The sequence below is a fragment of the Colletotrichum navitas genome, assembly GCF_030913465.1.
Source record: "Colletotrichum navitas strain CBS 125086 chromosome Unknown LY79scaffold_107, whole genome shotgun sequence".
Taxonomy (NCBI): Eukaryota; Fungi; Ascomycota; class Sordariomycetes; order Glomerellales; family Glomerellaceae; genus Colletotrichum; species Colletotrichum navitas.
The window spans coordinates 1-25,171 of NW_026850653.1; the positions used below are offsets into that span (position 1 = coordinate 1).

The 25,171-nt window shown below is 55.0% G+C and overlaps 6 protein-coding genes across 6 annotated transcripts; 1 reads left to right on the forward strand and 5 right to left on the reverse strand.

Annotated features, from left to right (window-relative positions):
- On the reverse strand, nt 1-841 carry LY79DRAFT_497157 (uncharacterized protein; the record flags this gene model as incomplete). Its single annotated transcript, XM_060553346.1, has 2 exons — nt 1-659; nt 727-841. Coding segments are annotated over 2 exons (774 nt in total), but the record flags the coding sequence as incomplete, so codon positions are not given.
- An 8,482-nt stretch (nt 842-9,323) lies between these two features.
- LY79DRAFT_584126 (uncharacterized protein) lies at nt 9,324-11,231 on the reverse strand (the record flags this gene model as incomplete). The annotated part of the gene is made up of 7 exons (XM_060560375.1): nt 9,324-9,343; nt 9,486-9,827; nt 10,271-10,341; nt 10,434-10,569; nt 10,685-11,027; nt 11,166-11,171; nt 11,208-11,231. 7 exons carry the CDS (start codon nt 11,229-11,231, stop codon nt 9,324-9,326), a joined length of 942 nt encoding a protein of 313 aa, XP_060408410.1.
- A 4,584-nt stretch (nt 11,232-15,815) lies between these two features.
- LY79DRAFT_527117 (uncharacterized protein) lies at nt 15,816-17,657 on the forward strand (the record flags this gene model as incomplete). The annotated part of the gene is made up of 3 exons (XM_060555901.1): nt 15,816-16,557; nt 16,769-17,371; nt 17,455-17,657. The coding sequence occupies 3 exons, from the start codon at nt 15,816-15,818 to the stop codon at nt 17,655-17,657; spliced, it is 1,548 nt and encodes a 515-aa protein (XP_060408411.1).
- A 3,211-nt stretch (nt 17,658-20,868) lies between these two features.
- Nucleotides 20,869-21,912, reverse strand: LY79DRAFT_527168 (uncharacterized protein; the record flags this gene model as incomplete). Its single annotated transcript, XM_060555905.1, has 1 exon — nt 20,869-21,912. The coding sequence occupies one exon, from the start codon at nt 21,910-21,912 to the stop codon at nt 20,869-20,871; it is 1,044 nt and encodes a 347-aa protein (XP_060408412.1).
- Nucleotides 21,913-22,875: 963 nt separating this feature from the next.
- On the reverse strand, nt 22,876-23,579 carry LY79DRAFT_45620 (uncharacterized protein). The gene has a single exon (XM_060553191.1). The coding sequence runs from the start codon at nt 23,433-23,435 to the stop codon at nt 22,959-22,961; it is 477 nt and encodes a 158-aa protein (XP_060408413.1). The 5' UTR covers nt 23,436-23,579; the 3' UTR covers nt 22,876-22,958.
- Nucleotides 23,580-23,983: 404 nt separating this feature from the next.
- Nucleotides 23,984-24,811, reverse strand: LY79DRAFT_570044 (uncharacterized protein). Its single transcript, XM_060559113.1, has one exon. It carries the CDS (start codon nt 24,620-24,622, stop codon nt 24,170-24,172), a length of 453 nt encoding a protein of 150 aa, XP_060408414.1. The 5' UTR covers nt 24,623-24,811; the 3' UTR covers nt 23,984-24,169.
- Nucleotides 24,812-25,171: the final 360 nt, after the last annotated feature.

Genomic DNA, 25,171 nt, shown 5'->3' on the forward strand with positions numbered 1-25,171 from the left:
TGTAAACTGGCTGCTGGCTATTGACTCAGCAATGCTGCTTCGCCTGGAGTCGAGGTACGCGTCATTGGGGCCGATCCGCTGTATGTCCTCCTCGGGAAACGCCCATGCCTGGCCCTTTGTGGGCTCCGCTGCTCTCGCAATATTACTCGTCGCGGGACCGGTGATGGCTGGAGCAGTCCGAATGATCTTGGGGTTCTCGGGGTTCCTGTCGTTGCTCGGTTGGTATCCGTTGGAGATGCGGTGGACAGAAAGGTTGTCGAGGCCATTACGGGGGTTGCGTTGCTGATTAAGGGTGTTCTGGATCGAGGTTGTCGATTGATTGTGGCTTGCATACGGGGAGTTCCCGCCCAATCGCATGTCGTGAAAGTTCTGGTTTATTCTACTGTCGACGCTCTCTCTGCGAGACCCGGGACCCATCAAGTCGTGGGCCATACCGGAGTCCAATGACGTCGGGCGCTCGACTCGACGCGGGTCGGTGCCGCCGACAGTTGGCGACACCATCGAAGCAACGCTCATGTTGCTTTGGGCAGGGGACACCAGCGGCTGAGGAACCATGTTTGCGGTGACAGGTGAGGGTGTCTTGTCGGCCAGCGAAGACTGGTAGCCGGAGCCGGTGGGACTGAGGACATTGGTGCCCATGCCTGAGGCGGTTGAGTTGTCTGCACGAGTATCGGGTCAGTCACGCTTGATCTCAAGGCACGTTTTGTTGGCTCTTGGTCAACATACGCTTGCTCGAGGCATCTGTACTGGAAAAATAAGCCGAGTCACGGTTCTCGTCCGGGTTTAAAACACCAGCCAATCCCGCGGGGAGCTTCTGAGAGCTTGGTCGCTGCGTGTCCATGATGTGATTCGGAAGTCGTCTGAAAACCGGTGCCAAAGAATCACGGCCGGGTACGAAGACGACGCGCAGGCCTTGTAGTTGTGCTAAACAATGCGGTTGGGAAGAGACGAGGAGATCAATAATGGGCGGTTAGTTGGTAGAGGTAGTTAGCGCGGAAGATCAGAGCTGAATTATGCTGAACATGCAAAAGCGACGGCGGCGTCCCGGAAGGCGTCTGCACGCGCAGGCTGGTCGAATCGTAGAGGGGTTGACAGTAAACGAGCGGGGAGATGGCGAAAGGAAAACCTGAGCAAGGGGACGAGGATGGGATAGGGAAGGTTGTATAGGACGGAGTCGAGGGGCAAGGAAAAGGAGGACGTCTAGTAAAGTCGAAGGTGAAGGTGCTATAAGGCAGAGAAAGGCGGGTGTGGAGGACAGCCGGGCTCAAGGCAGTCCAGTTTGAATAATGGGGAGCTGGGGTGGGAGGGGATAAGATGGAATTGAACAGGCGGGAGCGCTAGGTGGGTGGGTGGAAAGGTGGTCGACTTGGGCCTGAGCAGATAAGTACCTCTGGAGGGTACGGTAATAGTGTACGGGTACACTGCAGTGGTGGTGGTAAGGAAAGCGGAGGGGTGTAGCGGCAAGACGACGGCGTTCGTACGGGGGTCGGGTCGGGGCAGAGAGGATGCACGGGACAGACAGGACAGGTTAGGACAAGTCCAGGACAGGGCAAGACAGGACAGGGTTTATGGATACAGAAGGTGTGGCAAGGGGGAGGGGGGGGAGTGAAGTTAAACTCTCTCTCTCTCTATCTCCCATCTCCCCCTAAGGCTCGCTCGCACATACCCGGTAAATAGCACGAAATGGCATGGCATGGCATGGCATGTAACTCTCTCTTCCTTTTCCTACGTCCCACCATCACAGCAAGGAGAACCGACTACCGGTATTCATCCACAAAAGACAAACGAAGACAGGGGAGGCTGCGCAGATAGACTTGCGGATACTCACCTACCTAAGTAGCTAGCTAGGTAAGTGGGTATGTATACGGCGGCAACAGTCAGTTGCAGAAGCAATGGGCAACAGTGCAAGAGGAACGGACTGGTATGATGCGACGGCGGCTCTGGCAGAGAACGTCGTCATCGGCAGCCACCATCCACTCCGCCTTGGTCTTCTTCTGTTACTCGCCCACCACCTCCCATCTTCCAAACCATCCAGGGCGTTTGGGGTGTCCTCAAACCTGGAAATAAGGTAAGGTCGGGAAGGTATCCGTACCTACTGTATCGCCATCGCAGGAGGGCGCTCCTTGAATAAAGTGTAGCAGTAGCTCGATCGAGTGAGTGCATGCACCGCGCCAGCCCACGCCTCCAAGAGGGAGCAGCCAGTGCACAGGGGGGGTGGGGGGGGGGGGTTACGCTGTACAATACAGTCCGCTTTGAGCCAGGCGAGGCAGTACTTGACGGCCGAGTAGCCTCGACTCAGTCCTTGCACAGCGTGCTCGGGGAGGGGGGGTGCCACCCGATCCATCTCTTTGTCCTACCCTGCAGACAGCTGGCTTAGGGGGCTACATGGCCGCGTAGGCGGCAAGGCCGAACTCTATTCGGGGAGTTTTGGGCACGCATGGGCGTTGTTCACGTTTCTTATTTCCCGGACTCGGCTGTAGCGAGTACATAGTCTGTATGTCTCGGCCCACGATCGCCATCCCTGTGTTTGTGAGCCCCATGACTTTCAGAAAGGCTGGCATTGCACATGTATCGATACGTACTCCCTACGCCCTCGTGGATGTGCCATTCCTCTTCTGGGAAGCTCGAGGGGTGGACCGTCTCCCGATTAGAGTGGGGTCGTCGCCCTCACATGCATCGAGCATCCCCCCATCGTCGTGTGGCATCCTAGAGAAGGTTTTTGCTAGCAGCCGCGTGTGGTGGGCGTGTGTGTGTGGTGTGTGTGGTGTGTGTCTGCGTGCTCTTGTGTTTTGTATGCCCTCCAGAGTAGGTAAAGTATTCTCGGGATAACAAAGCCTCTCTGTTCAGCTCCAAGGTAGATGGCTCGGAGGCAAAACATCTTTCTCCAGCAACCTGTGTGCCATCCCATATACCGCCCCTTTCCCGGTGTCTCGTGTTGTTTTTCTTCTTCTTGTCGCTGTTGTTCGGTCTTTGCCGATAACCTTGATCTCGTTGTCCTCCAATCCTAGTTTAGTAGCCGTAGAAGCGTACACCGGAGGATTTTCCGACAGAACGAATGCTCGAGATGGTGAGACGGTAGTGAGATTATGGCGGCGGCGGTTGGCAGCAGCAGACACGTTAGGCACCTCGATGCCATGCCCGACCTGGCCAGACCGGCACGTTGGACCTAAGACTGGTCTCGGGGACGTCGAGAGGCGGCTACCAACAAAAGGAATGGATGATGATGATGGTGATGACGATGATGATGTGGGACTCTGATGACGGGTCCGTTGTTTTCATGTTTCGTCTCACAGCGACCGAGACCAGATGCCGGGCCCCGGGGCTTGCGAACTGGAGGGGGCCAGAAGCAATTTTGAGAGGCTCGGCGGGCCACGAATGCCAGACAGGCCGACGCAAAGAGATAAGGAGGCCGGACCGGTGTTTAAAACAGAATGTATCGACGCCATCGCGGCCACGTAGGCGTCAGTCTCGTGGTTCGGACTACGGTGCCGATCTGGTCCCTGGATCAGATGTCGACGATGGGGGGGGGGGTTTGTCCGCAACCCCGGAATAGGGTCACCAATGCCCGTCCGTACCAGGACAGGTATCTGCAAGCCGTGCCACGTCGTAGCGCTAAGGTCCACAGTAGGTACCATGTCGACTTTTTGGGAGGCAGGTACATGCGCCGTACCGTACAGAGGGCAAAGGGGACGAGGGCTGGCCGAGAATTCCAGCGGCGGCAGCGGGGGCCCATGTGCTGCCAAATCCAGCACATTTCCCATCGTGCAACGTGTTGATGTGCTACGGATATCCAATCGATGGCACGGGGGTTGCATAGAGTGTTCCAGTTAACGACCTCCACTATTACCTACCGGTAGTGCCAAGCAAGGACAACTAACAAACAAAGCAAGGGAGTCGACCGTGCGTCCCCTATAGTATGTGCCTGGAGGCCCAGTATACTTACCTACCTACCTACCTACCTACCTATCTACCTACCTACCTATTTACCTACCTACGGAGTACTTTGTACGCTATTCCCGATTCACAAACTCGGTCGAATGCGGACTGCTCTGCTGCTACAGTCCTGTGTAGTCGGCCATCTTGGAGTTTTACGCGTTGTAACTTGCCGAGTGGAGGTATAAGACAGACGGGTATGGTGATGTCGGACGCCGATGGAGTTGGAAAATATAAAGTCCAGGGTGCCTGCCTAGGAAAAACCCGCTTTCCTCAGAGAAGGGAGGGATATGGGTGGAAGCACAGGGCTGCCCACAGCCTACCGTACCATACTTAGGTACACTATCCGTACCTACCTACAGTACTTATGTCTAGACGTACGAGTACGTTACGATACACTACACTATGCAGTGTAGAGTGAAGAGCCCCCGGTTCCGGGGATGAGCCGGAAGAGGACGGTGCCTCTTGTATCCCGGTCGTAACTGTGGGTAATTAATCACCTTGGGCAGTATCCCATATATGGCAGGGGGCATACACTACGTACAGGTATATACCTTGACAGGACTTTTGAGTTTGTGCACATGCGCCGAGTGGGCACCATCACACAAGGCGTGGCACCCGCGTGCGGAGCTGGTAGCGGTCATGGCACCTCGCGCGTTCCAGCCGGGGCCTTGCAGGCTGCGTTGGCTGCTTGCCTCGTGCGTACCGGGCTGGGAACAGCTGGGAGCGGCACCACTTGCGACGGGCAACGGGCGGCGGGCGATAGGTGATGGGTGATGCGGGATGTGCACGTCCATTCGTGGGTGACGGGCCCATCCCGCCATGTCAGTAGCGTAGCAGGTAGTAAGTAATCCATTCCAGGCGACTGGATTTGGGCCGATCGGTCCCATGTGCAGACCATGCGGTAGAGTGCCAGCCAGCGCCAGCGCCAGCGACGAGGTCGGATCGACAAAGCAGCTCCATGGCCCACCGTCATTCGCCTCTTGTGGTTCATAGCATGCACTACGTACAAAGTCTACTATGTAGTAAACCAGGTAGGTAGGTAGGTAGGTAGGTAGGCATAATAGGATGCTTACTCCGTCCGTAGCCGTTCGCACCTGGAAACGTCCAGCGCCAGCGGAGAGAAGCGTACCTACGAGTTCCTCGACCCGGACGATGAGCAGGACGACAAGAAGGAATCCTGACAATCCACTCTGGGAAACTAATCACTATGAGATACCTAGGTAGGCTGTGGGTGCGTACCATGTCTCGGTTCTTCCGGGCACCACTTTGCTTTTGGCTTTCGGCGAACCATGGTAGTTACGGTCCTGTCAAACAGGACGTGACAGTGCAGCAAACTGGCCGTCTGCCTCCTTGGCCGACAGCTAATTACAGGTACCCGCTGGGCTTGATTGTGCTTGTTTGTGTCACTGACGGCGATGCGATGCGTAGGCAGACAGACGAGGAAGGGATGCGCACATAGTACAGTGCGGCACAGCACAGCACAGCACAGCACAGCACAGCAGAGCATAGCACAGCACGGCACGGCACCAGTACATTGCGTACACGACATCCAGGGAAGCAATCTCGGAATGGCCAATAAGGTGATGCTACTGCTTGGTGTCTGTTGTTGTGGCAGGCAAAGATGCAAGACAATTAAGAAAAACTCCACGTTGGGCGCCCCCCCCCTTTGGGATTCAGAGTTCCCACAGTACCTGGCACACGATGCAGACTGTTTGGATTTGAGCCGAGCTGTTTTATGTTTGCACGTTCTAGGACGACCATCTTGCAAGAACACCTCCCGACGGCCCATCTCTGTTTGGTGGACTGGTAACTGTGCTCGTGAGCGAGGTTCGCACGAGTGCTCGGCTCTGAGTCCACCCCAACTCAGGGCCTGGAACGTCCGTCTGATTCAGACAAACGCCCCGTTTCCATGCAAATACCGTCAAGTTTGTTTCCCCTCCTAACGTGCCAACCAAACGACAAATATTGACAAGCAGCTCCGGAACCCATTAGGTCCGCGCCTCAGTGGCTGGCGGCTACGACGGAAAAGTGGAAGAGGTGGATAGGCCCAGTCCGGTTCAGTGCGGTGTGTCTCTATTACGGATAGTTCCTACGTACACTATAGTCTACACTGATCTGGTGTATGTGTGAGTGTGTATGCAAGTGTCCCGGTGTGGTGTGCGCGTGTGTGTTTATCAAAAGGTGTGATGGCGCTAGCTGCTAAGTCTCGACAAGGGAGCCTCGTGCGAAGTGGGGCAGGGAAGAAGGTCTTTCTTTTTTCTTTACTTTTTCCCTTTTCCTTTTCCCCCTCTCCTCGACGGCACAGTCTGTAGGTAATCTGCACCAGATGAGATGCTGATATACAATACCGGGGCTTGTCAGGTCCAGGTCAGGTATGAATCGACACTCTGTAATTGCTCGCTCTCCTGATCACCGCCAACTGCCATGTATCTCGGCTTACCACTGATAAATCAGAAGATTCTGTTGTGCGTTACATCTTGGTCGAGATGAAGACCAAAACTGGGCATGGGGCACGGAGACCAAGTCCGACGGCCACCGCTGTCAATCAGGTCGCGCGGCAAGTGCAGGTGCTGCAAACTACCTACCACCTACTAGTAGGTACCTCCCATGTGCTTGCACTTTTGTACATGGCACTACTCCGTACCTAGCTATGTAGGGGGCCTCAGCTCGGGAAGCATAGAGCATCCCGAGGCCAAGGCACTTGGCTTTCTCGGGCACGTGGAGACGTATCTAGATTCCCATGCCTGCCTGCACACATTTTGGCCGGCCGTGACTTCCCACACTGCCTCATCGACGTCCGCGTCTGATTGGCGGTTGCCAAAGCGCCTGTGGGGTTTTCCTCCATAATACCCACGCGCGACGTACCGGTATTGTGTGCATGCACCTGTTTATACTTGGATTAGGCAGTAGCATGCGATGTATTTGTACCTGTCTACCAGATACCTACTGAGGTACCTACCTACCTACCTAACCAGGTATCTGACTATTTGTGCTCGAGGCACATTATCCACCTACCTACTGTATTCGTCCACTACCAATACCAGGTCCACGTCCACCGTTGATCTTTCCGTCCTTCCTGCTTGGCCCATTTCCATCCTATTCTTCCCCACCTGACAGGTGCTACAATGCGCGATCTGCCGACCACGTGAGGCTTGCACCGAGTACTGGCCAAGTGCAAGATACATTCAGCGCTACCTTTTCCATTGGGAGAATGGGGAGGGGTGTAGTGTGTGTTAAGAAAGAGAGAAAAAAGAAGATAAAAAAAAAAAAACTTTCACCCGTCGTCAATCACCTGGTTACCGCAGCCCCAGCAATTGCGCCTTCATGGCTGTCGGTTCGTCTGTCCTCGCCATACTACATCATCGCAGATACCGCGCCAGTCACGTCTGCTCTTGAGTAACCTCAAGCGTACGAATACGAAAGCCTACATATGAAAACACATCCTCTCCTCCTCGACACCAGGTCCTACCTTTCCGGTTCCCGCCTTGCTAGGTACTGCCTCACCATCCACGGACAGGGGATCTGCCATTTCTCCATTGCGGCAACCCTCCCGCACAACGGAGGCTTGACGTCGATCAATGCTTCTTTACGTCTTTTGCTACCGCAGGCACGCTCCCGGTAGCCATCGAAAACTCTTTCGGACTTGACCTCGTCCGCGGAGACCGAATGAATGCAGCGGAGAGTACGGTGCTGCACCGCCTTTGCCGAAGAATGCTTGCATGACCACACAAAAGTCTAACCTGCCGCGAGCCACGTTATCCAGACCGGTCGGCAAGCCGGACCACTGGCTCCCTCTTCTCAGCCCGTCGTCTTCTACCTATTCCCATAAGTATGCACTATCGTTCTGACTCGAGCAATTATTACAAAGACGAAAAGAAAGGAGAAGAAAAAGAAAAGAAACCCTCCGATATCATTCACCAAAATAAAACAATTACCTAGTTCGGGGCTTGCTTTTTCGCCGATGAACATCCTATTCCGGTATCGCCGTTTACCAACCGCTTGCTTGCTTTGGATGCCTCGACTAGATAGCCGTCTGGAAACTCTCGTCACGTCACCGAATCCTGTTTGCCCTGAGGGGACCGGTCAGGTACGTACCCAACTACCTCAACAAGGTGCCTGCAAAGTGAATGTACTGCGTATGTACAGGTATGTGGCCTTGCCAAGCTTTTGGCATGAATCTGTGTACACGGTCACCTCTTGACGCCCATCATTCGGATGGGTCCGAGTTAGAGACTTTCTGAGCTTTTATAGACGCCGGTCCTCTCCACATTGCTACCAGCAAGAACCCTGAAGAATCCTTTCGGCAAAAGGATGCTTGGTTATACGTAGTCCACACTAGTATAGTGTGCGCGGCAATCTTCGCTGTTGTCACAGTTCCGCCGATCTAACTCCCATCTACGATTTGAAACTCGGCCTGAATTGACACACCTTCACGTCAGCGACTGTCCGTCTTCTTCCCCACGTGGCGAGCACAGCTCAGGACACGTTAGTGCAGCTAAGGAACGCAATCATCAAGGCTGCTCGGCAAAGTCTCCCGCGCCATAGAGACATGGGTTACAAAGCGACCTCCCAGGTTGCCGTCACCGGTCGATGGCTTTCGCAGACCCTTTCCTGGGCATGTGTCCAGATTAATCTGGACCGGGTCTTGCTTGACTCGATGGCTATCAATCTTTTTCCAAACATGCTGCATCACCGCAAGCCCTACGGCGACACCGACACCGCACCCGCCACACAGGCAGGGAGTTGGGGCTAAACAAGTACCCGGGGGGGGGATGCCGAAACTACTCAAGAGAGCCTCTGCGTCCAAGCGTCTGTTCCTATGATTCAACGCTCATGCCCATGTCTTTCTTCGGTTGATGGCAGCGATATAGCCATGACATGCGGAGTCATTACATGGGGCAGCGATTGAAAGCATCGCCGCTAGGACGGGAGCGAGGGGCACACAGTCCTCAACACTAGACCTACTCTAGTGAAAGGCTTTTCAGTCCCCAACGGCGCATACACGCACGCGATCCCTCATTTTCTTTTCCGTATCAATGGAGGCCACAGAATGGCATAGCATCCGAGTCAAGTTCCCAGAAGGTGTCTCCACAAACAAGCTTGGGAGTCGTCGCACCACTCCAGACATGATCAACAAAATCTGCTTGCTCAAACATTGTGAACCCTAGCTGTCAGTCTCGACGAGTTTTCTTTATCGGTTTGGCGGCCACAACTGTCCTCACCAGTGAAGGGCAGCACTGGATGTCAGCACTGACGTACCGTATAGGTACAATAATACTCCTGCCACCAACCAATTCCAGGATACCTACGGCACCTTGCACATCATCATTAAACGCAAAATAGTGGGTCTATGGTAGTCGTCCCACGTGGAGTTGCAACGAGGGGAATCAGGCAGCGCCATCGTCGGCTATTCAGTACTTAGTTACACTACAGATACTGCAAGTATGTCGACATGCTCAGTCACCCCCCTCTCACACTCTCTCTCTTTCGCTGAGCGATGGACGCAGAAGAAAGGAAGGGAAAACTAGAACAGGACTGCCCGTTCATACCATGAGCCAATGCAGTCATCGGCGCATCTGAAGCATGCTGCGTGGGCAGGTCTATCCGCACACCTTCAACATACACAGAAATGCGCGAGTACCGGTACCACTCTGGCTGGACCTCGACGGTCGATTCGATTCGACGGATGCGTTTCTCGAGGTGCGGGGGGTTGGCCTTTGGGTTGGTGGGAAAAGGCACCTTGCTTCGCACGTCCGCCTGCGTGACGGCCCATCGGTTCCTCGCATTTGTGTGCCACGTTTCTCCCACCTGCCAGTGTGTAGGCACTGCTGAGGATCTTCGCTGCTGGGCGGCTTCCGGCTCCCGGGGTACAACCCACCAGAGAACGTTTACTAACGGCATGGGACATGCATGCAACACACCACGCCAGCATTCCCTTGTCGGGCAATAGCAACAACATGTTTTCCTTACTCTCTGGCCCCGGCGCCGGCTTTACCCTTCACGGCCTGTAGGGGAGGCGGACGCTTCCTCCGAAAAGGACGGCTGCCCGAGACACCTGCTGTTATACACGTACATTCGATCGCCTCTTCACAACCAGATACCTAGATAGATACCTGCTCTTCTGCAGGCATGGACCATATTAGTGTTATTTGGTTGAAAAGCCCCGTCCCAATGGGGGGAGAAAAGGAAATTATCCCTTCTTTGCAAAAAGAGGGCCGGGAAAAAAGAAGAAGAACAAGAAGAAAGGGAACGAAGAAGAAGAAAGGCCAAGGTAGATCGCATGAAACAAGCCTACTGTGCCATCAAGTTCCGCAAATGGCAGCGATAATTTTACCGCGGCTGGGCATGGCTTTAGGCACTGAGAGCACAATATTAGGCGCCGTCCAGATCGCCGGAGACCACTGCCTTTATTTATTTGTTTGTTTGTATGTAAACTGTGTACGCTTCTGCAAGGTGAATACTGGTTCTGAGGCCATCTCGCTCGAAGTTCGGCTTACCTCTCATCTTCCCCCAGTTCATCGCGATTGAGCTTCCCCACCAATGGAAATGCGGTTGTTTGTTCACCGTCTCCGCATGATTCATCGAGTTCGGACATGTGGCCTTCTTTGTTCGTGCCCTCCCCGATGTCGGGCCCTTGACGCGGGTCGCGGCGAGTCGTGGTAGCCCGCCTCAGATCAAGGTCGCCCCGTGAGAGATTTCGGACGGACAGGCAAACGCCCTGCTCGTTTCGTCCATGTACCCAGCTTACGCTGCATTTCACCGATACAGAGCCGCCCCCTGACCCATGGACCTCGCAAGACAGGATCGCTTGGTCGGCCGAGTCCGTTTTTGTCCATGTGGGATCGTTTGCGTCGGCCGCGTCCACCGTTCGGGATGACTGCCTTACGGATGCCGAGCAGCACATGCAGGCAGCTTCCAGTTTCGTTGTATGCCAGAGATCTATCAAACCTGGCGCAAGAAGCCTCTACCTTTTCAGTTTCATCGACATCGCCTTGCTTTTCAGGAGTAGTCGCTTCCTGCCTAGTCAACACTCTAACAACGCTCCCAAACTTTTCCGGTTTACTCTTCTGGTCAAGGAAGACCTCTGTCGCCTGTCAGTCCCCAATCAGTGTGCTTCTTGCGGGCATCAAGACTACTGTTCCCAGGCACGCGCTATTGAGAATTCATCAGCACCGCGTCCCGTCTGCGGCCGAAACTCACTCGTAATGCTCTCAGTACGCTGTACTTACTATGACCTATTGCGCGTGTTAGGCCATCAAACGCGTGCTCACGTGTTTGTTCTCTGAGCAGCACATTTTCCCGTCGACCAGAGTCCCCGCCACTCCCTCGGCAGCATCTGATTCGGCTCCCTTCAAACAGTTCAGCGACCCGAATGTGCTTGCTTTCAGGCACCGTGGCTCCAAATGAGCCCCTTCGCCAACTGCTGGGTTCGTAAGCGGCCACCCCAGCCCGGGCACGGGCGTATCACCAAAGTTCGGATGGATTATCCAGGTACCAGTACTTGATTTTGAGCTCGACGTCTAACCTTTATGCCTTTTCGCCTCATACGTAGCACAACGCGCTATGCCCAAGCAATCCTCAGACGGCATCTGCATGGTTGCCAGCATGCTCAGAGTTTCCTCTTACAGTCTCGCTCGGGGAGCCCCCATCAGCCACGGACCATTGTTTGCTGACTGGCAACCGTTGGAAAACCGGATCCTGGCAGGAAAACCAGTCTTGCGGTTGAACATCCAGAGACTGGGTGTGCCCGGGAGAAAGGAGCCAAGCACGCCGTCAACGGCTTTTAGCTCTCGCGGCTTTCGGACGATGTCTCACGCGCCGTCCAAAACAGCAACGATGGCCAATCCATAGCGTGATGCTTCACGCTGCTTCCACGCGAGCCAGGCGCGTGGGTCCAACGAGTCCGTTCAGGGGTGGGTGTGTGTGTGTGTGTATGTGTGATGCATCTTGTCCCTGTCCCGACCCGATCAATGCTGCACGACAGGATATGGACACAGCAGCCAGTGTCACTGGGTGTTGTCCCAGACCAACGGGCTTTTGATGGTGGTTGTCTTGACCAATGATCTACACCAGGAAGCGTACATAATATAATGTACAATGCAGCCCCTTGCGGTCCGCACAGAACAGCCGATGACCCCGGCGTCCTGCAGATATGGGTCCGGAGAGGCAGGCCGCGTCCGGCAGTGCCAACACTCTGTGGCGGCGGAAGAGGGGCGTCAGGAACAACGAAACAAATACATCACCGCCTCCGACTCATATACCAAAGGGGGGGGGGGGGGGGGGGGAGGAGTACCTTTGCTGAGTCGGCGAAAGGACCAGTCTGTGAGCATTTCACCTACTGCGAGTAGCGGCTGCAGGTGGCCCTCACATTGACCGAGTCTGGCATGTTTAGGGAAGAAAGAGGCGGCGAGCCAAGCACTGTATCCCCGCGCAGAGTCACTCGGAATCTGCCCACAATGCCTCAAGGCACAGGCGCTTTTGTCGTCAGTGTGCTTTACCTTCCGAATGTCTTCGATTTGCAGCGTCCACTCGGCCCATGGCTCTCCCTCCGATAGAGAGAGAGAGAGAGAGAGACTTGCCAACGGGCCTACTCTTCCGTGATAGGGGCGGGTACTACAAAATGTGCCAATCGGTGGGGGTTACTTGTTCTGCATTGGTTCAAGGCGGGCCCGGTATTCTTCCTTTCTGCTTTGACACCCCTGCGACGAGACCGAGGACCTAATCTTGTTATTTTCCGACCTGTCAACGATGCCGAAGTCATTTGGCTCGACCCATAGCGCGCGCGCGCGCGGAGGCTGGAACGCGACGGTGTGGACCGTCAATGCTGACGAAGCTTGAGGGAAGGCTGTGGAGGGCAGTTTTTGGGCATAGGATACAACGTGTTTGTCCATCTCAATACGCACTAGGCCGCCGCCACAACTAAGATATTGGAGGTGGGGGTGGGATGTCTGAGACACTCAACCTGTGCGACGAAAACCTGTTTGCAGCTTTCGTCTATTGCCTCGTGGCGTCGTGCCCTTCGGCGGCCCGCAGCCAAAAAGTCTGGCTTGCGTTGCACCCACTCCTCCCACCAGCGACGAAGGGGAGTACAAAATGCAGATAGCCTTTGTCTCCGAGCCATTGGTAACCAGGCAAAGAGACGATGCTTCCGAGACATGGGCTGTCTTTGAGGCATCGTGTGCGGCCAGGAGGCCATTCTTCGGACGACATGAGTACGAAGAAATCAAACCCTCACCCCCCCTCCCCTCCAAGAGCCCGCCCGCCGCCTCTCTTCCCAAGAGATGCCTCTGCTCAGTAGCGTGGTTTCAAAAGGCACTCCCAGTACACGAGATCGTGACAAGCCCCCCACTTGCTTTTCTGGACAGTAGAGCGCCACCGTGGGCGGCCAGGAGGCTGGCGGAGGAGATTGCTGTCAGTGACACCAAAATGTGACGATCTCATCGCGATCCGGGCATCGGCCTGTGCGCCGATGTGGCGGCAGCCACAAAGAACAGGATACGGCCCCTATCCAAGGCTCATTCTCGACCATTTTGCTGCTCGCCGTTGGCCCTTGGCCTGAACCTGCGAGGGCAGTCCAGTGATCTTCGTCGGACTAGCTGGATCTTGCCATTGCTGATTCGGAGGACCGTATTCGAGGCCCATGGGGGTTCGCCGGCATTGTCCATCGCGATATAGTTACGTTAGAGGCTACAAGAAGGCGCCCCGGGCATGATCGTGATGGGCACTACCATCGGGAACGTTTGGGTGGGCGCATCCATCCCCGTGGCTTGAGCTGGCTTGCACGGCCCAGGGGGAGAGAAACTGCGGACGAATGTCGGGCTCCCCGTTGCCTCTCATTCCCTCTTTTCGATCATGTTGCGTAACGATGCGCAATCCTCGGGTGTCTTGTTTACTGTTGCACCAGGAAGCACTGCTATGCTCGTGCCACGTTTGCTAGACCCCCACCCCATGATGAGATGAATGGACGCCTGTTCGGCTTTTGAAAGGTGGTGTACCATGGCAACCCAAGGTGATCCCCGCATCTCCCCTTCCCGACCTTTCGAACCCGACCTTCTTTTGAGACCAGTAGATTGATACACCTTTGTCAGTGGACCTAGATCGTGTGTTACGCCCGGGTATGCTGCATACGGGGGCCGGGCCCTCCAGCTTCCTTCGTCCGGGGATCTCTTCGTGGCCGGTCCGTATAGCGAGCGGCATGGCAAAGTGCAGAAGGGATAGCAACAACGACCGGTAGCGGCTGACATGGCCCGGCCTTGCTATTTCTTCTACACCCTGAAAGGTTTCGCGGCTACGAGCGAGGCTGTCTGGCCTGCACTCCACCACTCCTTCGGCAAAGGCTTGAACGAGGTATGGCTACGACCCGAAACGAGCGCTGGCGAGTCCGGGCTTGACCAAATCCGATACGAAGCAAAGTGTTGCTAACAATGGACGTCGATGTAAGGAGGCATACCCGTCCGCGGCTGTCATATTCGGGCGTATCGGGTTGGTAAGGTGTGCGACACGTAGCCAGGTCCGGGGGCCCGAGTGGCCTAGATCCTGTGGAGATAACGGAGAGTAGGCGAGACGGAATCCAGCTGTTCGGTTCAGCGGATAGCCTGTGGCAACCCCATGGCAAGGTCCCTGCTAAACGGCAGCTTTGGGTCGGATGAGGTATGGGGACCATCATATGGTCTCGGTGGCGTGGGCGATCGCGACGTTACCGGCGAGAGGCTTCGTGGCAGGTGGGAGAAAAAGGGGGAGGGTTGGGCTAAAAGTCAGCTGCTGAGGTTCAAGCGCAAGGCCGCAATCAGCCCCATGTCGGATCGCGAGAAAGATTCAGTGGCATCGGGCCGGGGATGGCTCGCCCGGGCGCGGCTGTTGGACTAACTGGTGCGTCGATCATGAATGGGAGGATGGGCATGTGAAAGCGTGCAGGGACGCGTCGTAGGGCGATGGCCTGCCGCAAGCAGAAACTAGCAAATTATGGGGATGTCATCGACGGTAACGGAAAGTAAATTGTGGGTGGGTGTAAGAGCTCGGTAGCAACGCGAGAAAGCGACGAACGATACGGGACGCTGTGGTTTGGTGGGTGGTTTCTGGGAGCCGTCTGCCGTTGGCGGCGAATCACTAAGAGGGCCTCGGGCTCTTCTACATCGCCGGATTCTGATAGCACAGCATGGCCAAATGATTACTTGGACGACACCATGAGTTCATCCCTTTTCCGCAAACAGATAAGCGAGCAGGTGGGTGAGGCGGGGCCGAGACGAACTGCGGGAACGTGGCGACAAAGTGCCGCCAGAGCAGTGGTGGCATCCGCTTATGTTCACACGTGGCATTGCATGCTCGAGGGAAGGGTATCGCGAAGTGGGTTGGGCAGATGCCAGTGTTGCGGAGTTTCGGTCATCGTCGTTGCGGAGTTGTTCATTCATTGCTACGGGGAATCTCTCCCACGGGTAGCGGTGGCCGCCGGGCGGGGCCGCGCATCGTGCGGACTTTTGGGCTTACGCGCGGAGCGGAGTTTGAACCTCCACAACGACATTCCCTCCGGCCCTCTCCGCCCCGCCCCAAATCCCAGCAATCTGACACTGGGAATCAACCTCCGCCCAACGGCTGACTGACCAAGCGTGCTTACGGCTTACGGACATAGCCTACGTAAGCTCAGATCGGGCCTTTCTATCACTCTCGCTCTGAGACCATCGACTTTCGACGTGGGGATCACAAGATTCTTGTGGCCCTTTTCTCAACCTTACACACTCTTCTCACGCATTGTTAATCGGACCCAACTGCGCGTACCGACCTTTCTGTCCTTTGCCCCTTCTCTGATGCTACTGCTTAACAGGGGGGAACAAAGCCTAGTGCCCAGTACAGTCTCCTCCCAGCAACGGCAGGGCAGACCAGAAATGCCAGCTGCCGAGGGCCTGGATATGGTGAGTGACGTAGTGGACGCCGCGGACAAGTCGCGGCAGAAGAGCTGCAACGCCTGCGTACGGAGCAAGAGGCGCTGCGACAAGCGGACCCCACGGTGCACCCGCTGCGCAGAGAAGAACTTCTCGTGCGTGTACCAGAACATGCCGCCTGCCTCCTCCGCCGCCCCCGCCGCTGGGAGTGGTACTGGAGCCGAGGCGTGCATGCCCACCGCCAACAGCAACCCCGGCCTTGCAACCTCCTCGTCCTCTCCCTCCTCTTTACCTGCGAGCTTTGCTGCCACTGGCCAAAACGAACCCCTCGAGGCCATGGACCTTGGAGACGACGATGACTGTATGCCGTCTTTCAACTTCAACACACTCGACGCTCACCATCCTCAGCATCAACACGAACAACAACAGCAGCAACAGCCTGGATCGTCGTCATACATCGACGGCGGACTCCGGACTTTGGTGGTGACAGAGGACATGAGAGATAGCGGCAACAACAGCACGCCGTTGTCGTCGACGCCGTCGCTGAACCTCGGCATAGACGCCACGAACGCATCCTTCGACTTCAACTCCGTCATGGACTTCATAAACGCGGACCCGGTGACGGGCGGCGAGATACAGCTCTGGGAGACGCCGTTGACGCCTGTCGTGCAAAAGACCATTACGCCCGAGCTGAACCGAACGAATGCCTCCATTTGGGAGGAAGAGATGCCGGGCATGTGTGTAAGTGATGGCTTTACTTCTTCTACATTGCCTTGTCGCGCATATCGAATTCGACTTACCCGCGTATCCCGAACTCTGACGTTTCTCTTATCCTTCCGTTTGCACTCTGCCTCTTCCTTCTACTTCTACTCCTTCTTCTCTTCCCACATTCTCCTCGATCTCCTCCGTCACACCAACCTGACAGAAAAGAATGAAAACTCATGGACTGCAGCCAGAGGGCGGCGCGTTTAGACCATGGGAGATTCACGAACCCTCTTCGCGGGTTGGCCACCTCGTCGGCGCTGTTAAGAATATGCACGTCACCTTCGCCCAGACAAAGCAGACTCCTTTCCTCCATCGTCATCTCTACCGCGGCACACGCGAGACCCCACGTCCCCTCTTGGCCGCCTACACCGCGATCTCGGCATACGTGGGGCGCACCGAGGCCAACAAGGACTGGGCTATTCGCGCCCTGTGTGAGGGCACGAACGAGGTCCTCAAGGGGTCTTTGGGCACGGCGTCGCACCTGACGGGGCACGAGAAACTCGCCAGGACGCAGGCACTGTGGCTGCTGCAGACGATTAGGTGCTTCGATGGCGACATATATTTGAGGGCGCAGGCGGAGCAGGACATGGCCGTCCTAGAGGCGTGGGTGAAGGAGCTTGAAGTGATGAGGGACAACTTTGACGAGGTCCACTTTCTGGATGAGGGAGCGGTGAGAGGGAGGGCGCCACGGTCCTGGGAGGTATGGTTGTTTAACGAGTGTGTGAGGAGGATGGTTTTCATGGGACACATGTTCATAAGCCTTTTTGAGATGCTCAAGGCTTCTAATGATCAAGGTACGTCGCCGTTTTTTCTGTCTTGGTTTCATCCTCTCCATGTTCGACGACGGTGACCTGTGGTTTACTGACATCTAGGACAGGCCCGGACACCACGCGCTGGCTGTTGCCGCACCGATGGACCTTCTCGAGGCACCTCTGGGAAGCCGAGTCGTCGCCTGCCTTCTACTCGGCGTGGCGCGAGAAGCCGATGTTCCTGGTCAATAGCTTCTTCTTGCAGCAGGTCGCCAAGATGGCGCGGCCAGCGGATGTGGATGACTTTGCGAGGTTGTTCCTCACCATGTAGGTTTTCTTACCGTGTCTGTTCTCGGCGGCTGCTCGTCGCTCTTCGTAGACGGGTTGCTAACGGTTTGGGATGACAGGCATCTTGGCGTTGAAGAAACGAAGCATTTCATGCTTGAAGTATGAGACGGATACTGATAAAGCGTAATGATAACGAATCACTGGCCTACAATTTTTTTTAGATTTTTCTTTCTTTCTTTCTTTCCCCCCCCCCCCTTTCACAGAATTAGAGACAGGGTTTAGGATGAAGCACCCGGATCGGTTTTCTGTCCAGTGGCTAGGGATCAGTTGAGCCATCAGGCTGGCGCTAAAGCTGGCTTCGACTCAGTCAACCTATCGAGTACTGCCTCTGAGACAAGCAGGTGGCAATAAACCGGCCAGTCTTTGAGAAGCAAAGGGATAAGGGACCTGTGTATGTCCAATACCTGGTATAAAATGTTTCAACGAACGCCGGGAGAGGAGGATGTTGGGCCGTAGGATCTATATCGCGTCCAGCATGCATGGGACGTTTACAGCTTGTCTGGGATTCATATTTAGCGTATGTACTTTGACGATCAGAAATGATCATTCTGAAGGAATCAAGAGGAAATAAAGCGCACGACTTTCGACGGCATACAACCCTTGTCAGATGATCGACACCGCACAGTCGATATACCAGCGTCGATTACTTGGCTGAGTGAGGAATCTATTGTGAATAGCCTCTTCTATCCTGGCGGCGTGTGCAGTTAGGAATCCGACATTCGAATATTGAACATAAAAATCTTTCGTAATTGTCTTCTAGAATGATTGATCGTTGCATGGCACATACATAGCACATGGGTTAGAAGTCAAATCGCATCCCTCTTTTCCCTGGAAGCATTAGTCGCTTGTCGAACGACAATGATGACTCGGGCATCCGTTACTTTCCTTTCGTGCCCGAAGCACAAACCATATCTCCAAGCCTCTAATATCAGTTGGCAAGACCTGTTTGCATCCCTCATGTTCAAGCCCTGCTGCCTCAGGCTTTGCCACAGTGACAATCCCCGCTGGATTAGTTTCCCGTGATATGAAACGATGCCATGCTACCACATGATTTGAAAGCCATCTCATTCACTGATAGCCCGGTCGGCTGCGACCACTCCACGCACCCCTCCGTTCCTGGCGTCAACATGCTTCCTGCAGGACGGTGCTGTTGAGACCTCAAAGAATGCTATCGCATCGCTCGTCATCCAAAAGATGAAGCAGTTCGATGTGAATCATCATTAGCGGTAAGGTGTGAACCACAACAGTGGAGGAAAAAGGCAGCATATTCACCTGTCCATAGAAGAAATGGTGCTTGGTATAAAGGCAAAGAAGGTATAGAGAGATTCGTCTTCTCCTTCATTAAAATAACGAAGCAACCGGAGCGCACCGAAGAAAGATCTTAGCCTATCCCGTCTCATTCGCCGAGCAAAAGCGAGAACATGTCGGACAAGAGAACCCCCATATACTACCACGACCCCACAAACCCTCCATGGCAGGACCCCGGCCGTGGAAAAGGGACCTTGAGCCACGGGGGCCATGGCGGGGAAAAAACACACGGCAGCGGCAGCGGTGGTTTCCGTGGCTACGGAGGGGGCAACGGTGGCGGCGGTGGCGGCCAACAGAACAGTGGCAGCAAAAGTGGGAAGAGTTAGTTACTGGTATTCATTCAATCAGTGCAAAAAGTATAAGGAAGCCAGCCCATAGACTCCTAGGAAAATAAAAGCCATACGTCGACTGTGTAGTTAGTTGTGCTTCACTGTTCTGTATTCGAATATGTTCTTATTGTAAAGAGCATATTGAACCGATGGTCAGGCAACGAGGCCTCCTCCTGGTCACCTAGCCCCTTCTGGTGTGAGAACTCGAGAAAGAGCTCCGACTAGAAGACTCGAGCATGATTACAAAACGGACCAGAGTCAGTCCTTCCCAATATGATCCATAGCCCGATATCAGAGCGTAAAAGATCCCCAAAGCTCTAACATGTACATTGAGAGCCAACATGTATATCAGCAGGCCAGAATGGCGTCGCCAACGCCCAGACTAACTCGTGCTGCCGCCGTCAGCCCCGTGCTTCCGAGGGCGGGCACCGCTTGAACCCAAGAAGGCGGCGGGCCGTCTAGCCTCCCGCGCTTACGGCTGTCTTCCGCGCCGAACCGGGTTCCGCCATCCGCATCGCCGGGTGGTCCTCGTGCGCCGCCGTCGTTTCTCGATCCTTGCCCAGGTTATCCACCGGGCCCGTAAATGATGCATGATTCTCTGCCGCCAGTCAAAAAGCAAGAAAGCAACAGGAGCGCGGAGCCCTGACGTGTTCCGTATACTGTTTCACTGCTCGCGCGCAGCCGACGTGTTCATGTCAGTGCGCCGATATAGGCAGAGCGGCCGACCCAAGGGCTTCCGGCGATTATACGAGGGCGAGAGCGCCCGGGACAATGTTAATCAAAACGTGGAAAACTTTATATTGTCTTTAGCCCCAAGATATTTACTCATGGGCACACGCTCCTGAGGCGTCTAGCTTTATAGACAGTCGACATCGACTCGGGAAGAAAAGCCTCTCTCTGTCCCGCAACCAAAAACTCGATCCAATTTGTACGCCTGAACTCCCGTCTCTGATAGTCCTTTGTATTTGAGATCAAACCATTTTCGGCCCAGTTTGGCCTACTCCGATGCCTTCGAGTGCCCCTCCGGCCCCAAGCTGACCTTTCCGTATTGTGGGAAGAAAAACAGGAGTTGTAAGAAAAGAACAAAGCCCAGCGGCCCCTGTATACAGAAACTCCCTAGAGTCCATGTCTGGTCTATTCGTGGTTCTGTTTTCAGCGCATAAAGCTTGCCCTTTGGGTGCCATTGGCCGAATAACGTGAAGAGATGGGAGGCAACGAATGGAAAAGAAAAAAGAAAAAATCGGACGTGGCCCCTAGAGCTTCATTGTCTATGAATGGACGTGCCGTGGCAATGGTTTCGTTGGGTATACGCGACTGTCTTCGCTTTCTTTGCTATGCTATGCTGGCGCGGTGTAGATTGCCGATATAGAGCAAGAGTGGTGTGCGTTTTCGGCGTCGTAGGTGTTGAGTTAGGTTATGGGTATAGTTGCGGTTTGGCGAGCGTGGCATCGGCCGGGCATGGTTCGGCGGTTGCATTGGATCGCGGCGGAGCCGGGAGGCGGGCGTATATATCCCAGGCACTGGGAACAATATCCGGGTGCGAAGCGACCGAGGCAATCATTGTAATAGGTCCTTGACGTTTTCCTTGACGTTTAACGCCCATTTCAGCCTCGCCAAAGTCGACCTTGTCTCTTCGAGCAGCCTTTCTTGCTCGGTGTCCCTCGCGGCCGCACCCGCTTTAATGTCCTTGAGCAGGAATTCCTGGTGCGCCTTATAAGCCTCGAAATTCTTCTCGATCTCGTCTTTCTGCCGCCGAAGCTCTTTGATGTTGCCGTCCTGCTGGTCGCACAGGTCCCGCAGCGTGGCGATCTTTTCGTCGTCGCGGCGGCGCTCCTCGACGAGCCCGGCAATCTCGTCCCGCAACTTCAGGTGCGCGCGCTTCACCTCGTCGCCCTGGTCCTTCCAGTGAGAACTGATGGCGTTGTAGCGGCCCTCCATGAGAGCGGCGTAGGCATTTGCGTCTTCAACTTGCTTAGTGGTGGTAGCACGCATCTTCTCCATCTCATCGCGCCACGAGCGCTCTCTCTCCTGGGCGTCGGCCGTGCGTTTCTTCTCGAGCTCGACGTTGGCGTTGAGAGTCTCGACCTGACGCTCCTTGCGGCTGAGGAGGGTCTTGGTGACGCTCGCCTCGAGAAGGCGGCTCTCGTAGTCGCTGATGAGGCGCTCCATCTTGTCCTCGACAAGCTTGGCCGCCTGCTTGGCCTCCTCGGCGCGTAACCGCTCAATCTGGATGTCGCGCTTGAGGGACTCGTTGTCGCTGACGAGCTTGTTGATGACCCGTCCCGTCTTGCCTAGCCCCGCCTTGCCGATGGTCGAGTCCCATCCCGAACCCTGGGTGTCGGGCGTCACGCCGACGACGTTCTCGTCGTCGTCTGCAATGGGCGGCGTTTCTTCTCGTACCTTCATGGCGGTGGAGTCACCGCTGTTCCAGTCGTGTTTTAACTTGACGCCGGGCGTCCTAGTTTGGTGATTCGATGACATGCTGGCGGCGCTGACGTTACTGTTTACGGAGCTTGAGAAGGCGGAATTATGAGAGTGGGTGTCGGAGCTTGTGTCGCTCGCGGCTTCGAAGCTGGATACTGTTCGGATGGTCTGGACCATCTTAGGGGTGCCTCCGAGAGACGAGGAAGGGCTGCTCGTCGTCGACTGCTTTCCGTCGAGGCGAGTGTTTACGGTGCTCTTGCGGCCGGTGCGAAGGGCGATTATGGCGGGTGGTGAGAGGGTACGGCTGCTCGAGGTACCACTTGACGAGGGCGCCGTCGCTTGGGAGGAGGCTTTTGCGGGGAGTCGTGTTTTGTCCTGCTTGTTGAGTTTTTGCAGTCGATTAGGCATGTCTCTGAGTCATCTCCTCTGCAGGATGCTCGGCAGGATGCTCGGCAGTATAAAATGTGTTTGGCCTCTCGTCCAGATAGGCTAGTCGGCACGTCGGTAGGTGGTCGTGGCACGGCTAAGGCAGAGTTCGATTGGTGTTTCAGTGATGGTGGTGGCGGCGGCGGCGGTGGTGGGAGCGGCAAAGGAGAACTGGAGGGGGCGCGTTCGTCTTCGGAATCGGGGGATGCTTGTATCTTCCCCGGCGTAATCAGATGCGGCTGGCTCGTCTGAGCCTGAGGCGGGATGCGGCTTGGGTGGATTTTTGGGGAAAGCGTGAGGAAGAGGGGGTTGGAATGTGCGGATGTCCCGGTCCAGGTGTAGCGTAAGGTCGGAGATTCCGGCACGCAATGCAACAAAAAGGGTCGGGAATCCGGAATCCCTCTGCAGTCCTTCTCCCTCTGGGTATTCGTAGGTAAGGTACGCAAAGGGGAAGTAAGTGGAGAGAGAGAAACCACTGGGTCCGGTCAATGCGAAAGTACAGGGTCGTGCCGAACTACGTCAGTCTTCTTATTCTCCATCTAACGCGAGGTGGGAGAATAAAGGAGGGTTGAGCGACGAAGGGGAAGGCCTAGCTACATAAACCAGGAAAGGCGGCCGAGACAAGCATAACGTAGTAGTAGATCAGAACGCGCTCTAGTGTTTGTCTGGGGCCGGTCAAAGTGGTCGTTTTTTTTCCTTTCGCCTGCGGCTCACCCACCCCAGGTTTTTCCCTCTCTCTCATTTGCTGTGGACTGACTGATTGCATGGGACGGACTGTTCTCAGTTAGATGTCTGGTTCAGCCGGAATTCGGTTGCTTTCCCATGTCTGGTCTGCGCACAGCCCAGCCCCACAGGTACAGGGGCAAGGCAGCATCAACATCAACATCAACACCAATACCAACACCATTGAGACCCTTCTGCAAAGCAAACAAAACGCAGTGCCGCATCAAGGCCGCATCGGGACACACGCACACCATCCCTTTGTGAATGCTACAGTGGGCAAATAGCGGCACGGTGGGACGGGGGTTGCTGCAGACAGAGCAGCAACCTTGGCTGACCACTCCACGCTGTTCCCCAGCAACGAAGATCGCTGCTGCATCCCCCATCTCCCTCCCGGTGCTGTGCCATAACACCACCCTGCATAAGACAGACGCGTTGGGCGAGGCGTAGGTAGCAAGGCAATGAACGGGGAAAGGGACGCGGAAGTAGGTAAGCTGACATTTTCGCGAAACGAATGCGCATAATGTCGAATTTCCTCTCTGTTTGAAGTGCATATACCCGCCCCGCCCCTCTTTCTTCGAGATAAGTATAGCGCCCCAAACTATTAATGTGTTGTTGCATAATCAAAGCAAATCGCAGAATAGAAAGTTATACAAATCATCATCAACTCAGCCTCTCCTCCCGTCCCATCTAATTCGTCCCAAGTGCCAAACCCTTCTCACTACCCGCGACCCCCTGGCGCAGATCCAATCTCAAGGTCTGTCCCCCTTTCACGTCACGATCCTGGGCCCCCTTTATCTCACCACTATGTACACGTATAACCCGGCAAGCGGGGCCATCACGTCAATGACAACCCAGCTGAACAACCACAATATACCGTAAGGTATAACCGAGAGTTTTGCACTGATTAGTATCTGGCGAAGGAGCCTGTGCCTTAGAATAAATCTCGTCCTGGTAGCTCAAAGGATTGTCCCAACCATCCACACAGTGACGTGAGGGTTGCCACAAAGGGGTTTTACAGCAACAGACCCGCATATACATCTATGCCCCTCTTCCATTCTGAAAACCCCCCAGGCGTGCTACAACAAACTGAAATGAAAAGGGAACATGAGGAAAAAAGGAAGGAAAGAAGGAAAGAAAAAGAACGGAAAGGAAAGGGAAAAAAAAGAAGAAAAAAAGAAAAAGAAATTAAAGAAAAAAAGCAAGGCGAAAAGAAAACACCTAAAAAAAACCGTCTATTCTCGGAACCCCATGTCAAAGGCCACCCCATTGCATCGCCGCTCATCTGTCAGAAAAGGGGAGAGTTGGGGGGTGGGGGAGGGGGTGTGTGTTGGGGAGTTGAGAACATCTCTAGGCTTTCGGTCTGCATCAATCTACGCCACCTGGAGACCCGAACCAGGATGTCCTCGAGCACCTTCAAGAGTTCGTAGAGCTCAGGGCAGCTTTGCCCTGGCCTAGATTTGTACAATTCCATCCCCAACCAGCCCGGAACACGTCCCCTATGGTCCATCACCGGGTCCCTTCCCGCCCGCCGCATAAACCTGCCAACGCTTTGTATGTCCCCCAGTTGGATATCCGTCAACGTCCAGTATCCTCGGCGCCCAGACCAAAACGAGCCCCGGGACACGGTGCACATCCCGCTCCGGCAAGGCCCGTGACATACCGCGCCAAGACTCCAGCTAAGGAGAAGAAGAAAATCAAAGAACAAAACAGCACTCACCCAGGCAAGAAGCCGGAGCATCGAGGCCACCACCGAAGACACCGACACAAAACGCCAGACCACCTCTCCACCAAAACCCCGTTTATGTATTGGATCTGAGCATACCCAACCGTTGCCGCGTTGCAACAATGGTTGACGGAAAAAAAAGAAAAAAAAAAGGAAAGAGAACAAGACATCAACGATGGCATAGGAGGAGACCCAAAAAAAAAAGGGTTTGCGTACATTTGAAACGCCGCCGCTTTCCCTAAACTTCATTTTACTGACTTTTGTTTGCCAGGCCTGTTTCCCAACCAGGCCGTCGCACCCCTAAGTTGTATGTATACATGCCGGTCCATCCTTTACACTTCCCACGGTCTGAACGGGGAGGCCTATGCCATCCCGAGGCTTCTGCGATCCACTTTGTTCTTTCCTCCCAGTTCGCCTTCTTCCGTGTTCTGCCTGGATGCTGTCTGTCGATGCTTGTGGTTGTCTCATCATTCCAACTCCAGTTTGTTAGGGTATGCTAGTCGGACTCCGTGACCATCAAAACTCTGCGGACCCCGTCGCCTCCAAAGGGAGATGCTGTGGCGT

Coding starts and splice junctions, on each gene's coding strand:
- LY79DRAFT_45620 (XM_060553191.1), bottom strand. CDS start 23,435: ATGCACTTCAAACAGAGAGGAAATTCGACATTATGCGCATTCGTTTCG.
- LY79DRAFT_570044 (XM_060559113.1), bottom strand. CDS start 24,622: ATGCTCCGGCTTCTTGCCTGGGTGAGTGCTGTTTTGTTCTTTGATTTT.